This window comes from Vidua chalybeata, unplaced genomic scaffold, assembly GCF_026979565.1.
Source record: "Vidua chalybeata isolate OUT-0048 unplaced genomic scaffold, bVidCha1 merged haplotype W_reject_6, whole genome shotgun sequence".
In the NCBI taxonomy this organism is placed as follows: Eukaryota; Metazoa; Chordata; class Aves; order Passeriformes; family Viduidae; genus Vidua; species Vidua chalybeata.
The window spans coordinates 549,084-556,315 of record NW_026530355.1 but is presented as its reverse complement, the minus strand read 5'-3'; the positions used below and the strand labels follow the sequence as shown (position 1 = coordinate 556,315).

The 7,232-nt window shown below is 62.3% G+C and overlaps 1 protein-coding gene across 1 annotated transcript; it reads right to left on the bottom strand.

Moving 5' to 3' along the window:
- Positions 1-1,529: 1,529 nt before the first annotated feature.
- On the bottom strand, positions 1,530-7,232 carry LOC128783270 (maestro heat-like repeat-containing protein family member 6). The gene is made up of 14 exons (XM_053933924.1): positions 6,579-7,232; positions 6,162-6,226; positions 5,570-5,718; positions 5,100-5,247; positions 4,667-4,854; positions 4,442-4,579; positions 4,052-4,166; positions 3,738-3,878; positions 3,367-3,543; positions 3,078-3,233; positions 2,817-2,918; positions 2,468-2,570; positions 2,139-2,195; positions 1,530-1,848 (listed from the first exon to the last, which is right to left on the bottom strand). Exons 1-14 carry the CDS (start codon positions 6,697-6,699, stop codon positions 1,649-1,651), a joined length of 1,860 nt encoding a protein of 619 aa, XP_053789899.1. The 5' UTR covers positions 6,700-7,232; the 3' UTR covers positions 1,530-1,648.

Here is a 7,232-nt window from a genome sequence, read left to right as displayed (position 1 = left end):
TGTACACCTCCAAGGGAAAACATGCCACCACCCAAAAATTAAACTTGTTCAATAGCTTCTGAAATGAAATCAATCTGGGATGACCCCAAATGCCATTTTTCAGCTTGCTCAAGCTGTAGCTCAGGCCTTTGCTGAACAATTCTCTCCCCCACCTGCCTTTTACTTCCCAACTGCTCCCTCTTTTCCCCCAGTGAGTTCCCAGCACTGTTGCCTTCCTTGATGCGCCTCACCACGAGGAAGGCTGAGCCCCTGGCTTAGGGACTCATCCTGTCACTGGCTGAGGAGCAGCAATGTCTCAGAGGTCTGGTTGGATTTTAGTGGCATTCAGAGCTGCTCTCCAGCCCTCCGCTCTCCTCACTGCTGAGCTCCCACTCCCTTTTCCTTGTCCTTTCAGCAGGGTGAGCTCTGTGAATCCCCTTGGGCCTCCCCACTCTTCCCAGCCCATGCACCCACCTCAGTTAGGCTGAAGCTGCAGCTTCTCTGTCTCCTCTGGCACACCAGTCCAGTCCCCTGTGCGGGGAGCCCCAGCCCCAGAGCGCAGCACCCAACAGTGCCGTCCGGGCTGGAGCAGCTGCCCTGCAGCCCTGGCTTGGCTCTTGGTGGCAAGGGAATGCTCCCTGTTTGCAGCTGTCCCTGCAGGATGGCCCCAGGGCAGAGCCCAGCTCCCACTGCAGCCCTGAAGCTTGGGGCAGACAGTGGTCCCAGAGCTGAGGTTCATGGGGAGCACCCGCAGCTGTGCCTGGCACTCTGTTGCCGTGTGTCACAGTGCAGGCTGCCTTGTACTGGCTGAATGGACCAGCCCCTGCTTTGACTGACAGGGGCCTCGCCCAACACATCTCTCCCAAGGCTGCAGGCATTTCACAGGCCAGAATCTGAAGGGGCGCAGAGATCAGACCAGTGAAATTATCCAGACTGGCTTTTTCAAAGGCCCTTTAGAAGGAAGGGCTTGAGCACAAACGCTCTCTGTTTGCCCCATGAACATTGGGCTGAGTGGCCTCTTTGGCTCCAACCCACTTTCCTCCTCGAGCCAACGTTACCCACTGCCTCCCACATCCCCCCCGTGCCTTCCCACTGCCTTGTCCTGTCAGGGCTTTCGCAGCCCCTCATCCCTTGGTGGTCCCATCCCCTCAGGGTCTCCCTCAGCCCGGCCAACCTGCCCGGCAGCAGCGCCGCAGCCCCACAGGAGCTCCCGAGGAGCCCCATCCAGAGGCACCTCGGAGCCCTCAGCAATGCAGCCAGCAACACACGGGCAGGAGGACACAGATGGCGGTTCCTGCCTGGGACAGGGCTTGTGGCCATCTCCAGGCACCGGTCTCACAGGGATCCCTGGAACTCCCGCCCCTGCCCACTGGCTCTGTTGGCAGCACAAAGGCTTCAGCAGAACCACCAAAGGCCAAGGGGCTTCTGGCCATTTTCCCTGCAAGCCTGCACGTGCCTGGGCAGCTTGCTGAGCCCAGGCACCCTTTGCTCCCTCTTCCCCTATGCCCTGCAGAGCCTGGGCAGCAAAAGAAAGATCCTGGGAGTCTGTCTATTAGAACACATCCTATATTTATATCCTACAGAATAGCAAAAAGAACGAAAGAACAATCTTGAAGAAATTAAACACTCCTGCTGGCTCAGGTGGCCCCAGCAGACAGAGCCTCTGGGATCAGCACTCTGCACAGCTCCGGCAGCGCAGCCAGCCGAGCCCCAAGAGACGAGGCCGTGTCCTCCATGCCCTGCGGAGCTGATCATGCAGGCTGTCCAAGAGGGAATATCCAGCTCTCTCTACTGCCTGGAGGATGTACAACGTTTGAATTGCCAGGCTTCCAACGGCGACGCTGATGTCATTTGCCGTGCCTTCAAGGGCTGAAAGAGAGAGCAACAGAGCCGTGGTCAGATCCCGGATCTGAGGGGACCCGAGGAGACCTCCCTGCCAGGGCCATCCCAGCCGGCTCCGGCCATGGCCAGCAGGGAATAAGGGACAAATGGGATCAGCCCGAAGCTGCTGGCCACGAATCCCCCAGGTGGCCCTGAAATCTCCGTGTGCTCTGCCCACGCCGCCCCTCGTCCGCACAGGGAGCAGAGCCCTGCGCAGCCGGGGCACGGCTTGCAGCTCCCCCGCCAGCCCCCGCTGACAGCCCGCTGCCCTCACTCACCCTCACAGATGAGCTGGAGCTCTTCCTTCTTCCCCCTCAGCTGCCGCCCGGCCATCCCTGCCAACACAGAGCCTGTCACGGCCCAGCGGCACAGCTCCCTGCCAGCGGCGCTGCCAGCCCTGTGGCCACACGGCCTCCTGGCCCGGCAGGGCTCAGCCGGGCCCTTGCCGCACGCTGCCGCCCAAGGGCACGGCTGCGAGAGGGCGGCAGCAGCGCCCAGGCCAGCCGGGGCTCCACCCCGCCGGGCCCGGATGGCGCTGCCGGGGCAGCAGGCGGGGCTGGGGCCGAGCTGCGGCGGGGCGGGGAGGGAGCCCGGGCTCGCGGCTCACCCAGGAACCTGATGGCCGCCTCTCGCAGGGGCTCCTCTGGGCTCTCCAGGTAGGGCATGGCCTGGCGCAGGTGCTCGGCCGCTCTGCTGCTGTCGTCTGCCAGCTGGAGAGAGCGGCAGGAGGGAAGGCTTGGCGCGGGCTCAGCCCCTGGACCGGGCACTCCCTGCGCCCAGCCCCAGCCTCCCCTGCCCGCACCGCCGTGAGCTCGGGCCCACAGGAGCCTGGAGAAGAGCCCGCGCCGCCTCTGGCTGCAGCAGCGGGCAGGGGCACAGCTGCCAGCCCCGCACACTGAGCACCGCGCTCAGGGGGATTCTCCAGCCTGAGGCTGGCACTTCCAGACCATCCTTACCAGGCACTCGGTGAAGTTCCACAGCTTCTTCTTCTTCACCACTTTTTCCAGATCCCTCCTCTTCAGGAACTGGGCCACACAAAGCAGCGTTTCCTGAGAAGCCTGGAGAGCAGCAGAGACGCGGAGATGGCCCCACAGCCCAGGGCGCAGGACCTGTGTCCCTGTGCCAAGGCCTGGAGGAGGCTGCAGCCCAGCAGGCGCCAGGGCAGGAGGCAGCTGAGCCGCCTCCCAGGGGGACAGCAGCAGCCCTCGAGTCCTCACCTGTGCCACACGCCCATCCTCATCATGGCAGTGGAAGAAGAGTGGCAGCAGGCTCTGGCGCACGTGTGTCTTCAGGGCCTTTTTGTCCTTTCCCAGTGGAAGAGACAGCAATGTTTGGAAGAGCAGGATGGAGAGCAGCTGCACCTGGCTATTGTCCTGTATGAAAGGAAGAAAAAAAGACCTGAGCATTGGCTGCACGGGGCTCAGCTTGGCTCAGGCCTGGAAATCCACAGGGCACAAAGTGTCCGGGCAGCAGCCAGTGGCTGTGGCTGGAGGCAGCGAGCCTTACGTGGTCAAAGAGTGGCAGGAGCGCCTCAACCAGCCGCAGTGCAATGGAGCTGCCTATCAGCATGTCCTTGTCCCGGGAGATAAAGCTGAGGAGCATGACTGTCATGCTAACTATCTCTCCATCTGTGTCGCACAGGAGCTCCACAAGACTTTCAGTCAGGCTCCCCATTTTTTCACTCTGTGCGGAACACAAGTTTGTGAAACGCCATCCTGCTGCCGCAGGGCCTAGAGGCCAAAGGGCTGTTGCGGAGCACTTGGGCAGCTGAAGCAGGAGGCAGGAGAGCTGGGAGCAGCTGCCCCAGTGCCTAAAGCCCAGCAAAGCCCAAGCGACTGCATTCCCGAGAGCAGCCTCAGCCTCTGTCCCCTTCTCACCGTCGAGGGATTGTCAATGAGCTTGAGAAGGGCCCTGAGCGCCAGGCGACGCCTGTCCCTGCACTTGCTGTGCAGGTGCCTTGACAAGATTTGCAGGACTCTGTTAGCACTGCCTCCACTCAAGTTCAGGCACTCGAGGACCTGAAAGGCACAGGGCAGTGACAGGGGACCCGGCCGGCAGGAGCCCGGAACCGCACAGGGCTGGGCCCAGGCAGCAGCACAGGGCGCGGGCACCCGTCCCAGGCAGCTGCGGCTACGAGAGGGCAGAGAGCTGGGAGGCAGCTGAGCGAGGCAGCGCTGGCCATCAGGCTCACCTCCACAAGGAAGGCCAGGGCGGGCAGCTCCCAGCGTGGCTCCAGTGTGTTGAGCAGCTGGAGCAGGTAGCGAGCGATCCGGGAGCACAAGGGGATGGAGACACGGGATATCTCCCTGGCAGGAGAAAAAGTAACCAAGACTTTGGGCCGGGGGACAAACCTCTCCCAGGACAGACTCACAGAGGTCTGGTCTTTCCCCAGCATCCTGCAAGGGGCCCTGGGCTATTTGGGAGGCGGCTCCTTGTGGGTACCCTCCTCTGCCAGCCTTTTCCAGTCTGCTTGGCTGTGCCTCGGTGACAAGGCCCTCTGGCCCACGACCACTGGGACTGTGTGGGGCACCCTGGGCACAGAGCACAAATGTCAGAGGCAGCGGGGAGAAGGGGGTCTCACCTGGCCAGCAGACCCACGGCATAGTGGTGGGTGTCAGCACACAGCAGCGTGTCCCAGCCACGCTTGCGTTCCATTGCCAGCACCACATCCTCGTGCTCCATTTGGCAGAGCAGGGACTTCAGGGTCCGCACTGCAAACCTGCGTGCAGAGCAAAGCCCAGGTAACATTGGGAGCACTGGCTCCTGCCCAGGGATGTGGCAGGGACAGAGGAGTGGGATGGAGTACCTGTTGGGGCTGGTGGCAAGGCCGTATTGCTGCTGGCATCCCTTCCAGAAGGTATCGACCTCCTCTGGCATATCCAGAGTGCTGAAGAACACTTGGAAGAGCAGATGCACAAGTAGGTGGGGGAAATACACCGTCACCATCTGTGGGACACAGGGCACCTGGAGGATCTTCCACATCACCACAGTTGCCTGCAAAGGACAAAGCCCCCCGAGACAGCGCTCAGTGCCGAGGTGTCCGTGTGGCAGGGCCCGAGCACGGGAGGGAGAGGCCCAGAGAGACGCAGGGGGAGCAGCGGGCCTGGTGCCCCTGAAGCTGCCCCGAGGCCAGGTTTCAGCCCAGCGCCTGAGGCAGGGAGATGCAGTGGGGCAAGGAGGATGGAGAGCTGCTGGGCAGGTGGCCTTGGGACCAGCAAAGGCCAGTTGCAGAAACTCACAGCCAGGACAAAGACACCCGTTTTGTCCCCATCAGAGGTGAACGTGCTGTGCTCTGGCCAACTCCCCAGCACATCGAGGAGCATCAGCTGCACTGGCTCGGCAGTCCTGGGCGAGCACATGATGCTCTTCCACATGGTGAAAGCAGCTCTGCGGGGTTAGAGCTCTGTCTCAGGGGGGTCTGGGACACAGCAGCGTGGCCTGGGCAGCAGCGGGGACCTGAGCTGGCTGCCGGCTCTGCCTCTGCCCACTGCCCCTCGCCAGCAGCACCCAGGCAGCCCAGGCCTGTGGGGACAGGCCCCTGAGGGGCAGCGAGGGAGCATGGCAGCAGGCTCGGGGGCTGAGGTGCCAGGGCTGGCAAAGGGAGCAGCCAGAGGGCCCTGGGGACTCTCTGTTGGTCAGACACCTGGCACAGGCTGTACAGGCTGATGGGCTGGGGAGCCCTGAGCCCTCTGGGCAGGTGGCCCCATACCTGTCACAGGATGGGGCCACACACAGGAGTGTCATTACTACATCAGCAGGCTGTTCTTCGGTGAGATCCAGCAGGGCCCTGTTCAGCCTCTGCTCAGCAAACTGATTGTCCATGAGCCACTGGTGGATGTACCTCACCATGGCGGGCACCTGGAGAAGGCACGGGGAGACTTGGAAAGCTGCCAGAGGGAGGAATGTCCCCAGCTTCCCCAGAGAAGTGCTTCCCTTCCCACCACACTGCCATGGCCTCAAAGACTTCCAGTGACCAGCGGGAGTGGCTTGGGAGGCCAAGCAATTCCTGGGAGGATCAAACCCTCAAACCACAGGCCGCTTATTTGCTTTGGATTGCAAACCCCCCCTCTATGAGCATATCCAGCAGGGCAGCACAGGTCTTGGTTTTGAAGGTGTGTGAATATGCTCTGAGCCCTGTGCCCATGGTGCTGCTCTCTTCCTCCTGAATCCTCTTGATGAATTTGCAAAGCAGGTGTAGGAGAAGGGCAGGAAGCCAGGGATGTTCCACGGAATGCTCCAAGCGCGGTGCTCGGCTGAGCGGTGACAGCAGGCCCAGCCCAGGTGGGGATGGCTGCAGGTACCTCCACTGTTCTGCGGAAGAGGCCACGGGCGGGGTCCTGCTCTTGTGTGCGGTCCACGGCTGCATCTGGCAAAGAGCGAGCGCAGCCAGAGCTGAGGGGCTGCGGGAGAGGCCGGAGAACACAGCCCAGCCCTGAGCTCCCCAGGCAGGGACAGCCCCGGGATGCCCCAGGGGATGGAGCACGGCCGCTGCGGGGTGTCTGCCCGGCCCCTCTTCCGTGCTGTCCGTGGGCATGTCCTCAGGGGATGGGATGGCATGGCATGGCATGGCATGGCATGGCATGGCATGGCATGGCATGGCATGGCATGGCATGGCATGGCATGGCATGGCATGGCATGGCATGGGATGCAGTGGGATGGAATGCAATGGTGCCAAGCTGGCTGCAGGCACCAACCCTAAGCCCAGCTCTGCCACTCACCCTCCTGTAGAGTCTTGAACCGCAACACCTCTTTGATCTCCACTACTGGGGCAGCTCCAGGGCCTTCTTCCTCCTCCTGCACCCAGGCCAGCTTGGGCCCTCTCAGGGATCTCTGCTCCATGGCAGTGACTGGATTTGTGGCGAGTTGCAGGAGAGATGCCTCGGAAAAGCTCCGAGTCAGCGAGTCCTGCAGTCGTGCCTGGAAGGCACCTTCAAGAGAGAAGCCTCAGGAAGGCTACAGAACAGCAAGTCCTGCACTCTGGTCTTGAGGGCTCCTGCCACAAGGACAGGAGACTCCTGTCAAGGATTGATTGTGGTCAGGCCTCGAGGGCACCGGTGGCAGGGATGGGAGATGCCTCCGGGGCACCAAGTCCCACGGTCTGCCCTCAAGGGCACCTGCAGAAGAGAAGCCTCAGGAAGGCCACAGGTCAGCAAGTCCTGTGGTCTGGCCTCGAGGTCAGCTGCAGGAATAACGCCTGGGAAAAGCTCCGGGTCAGACACGAACGAGTGCGCTGTGCGGGGGCTCCTCACGGCACCGCTCTGTCCCGTCCTGTCCCGTCGCGTGCTCCAAGCACTCTGGCGTGCTCTTGTCACCGCCAGCTCCTATGTCACCCCGTGTCACAAAGGGCCCTTGGACACGCTGTCCTGTTCCAT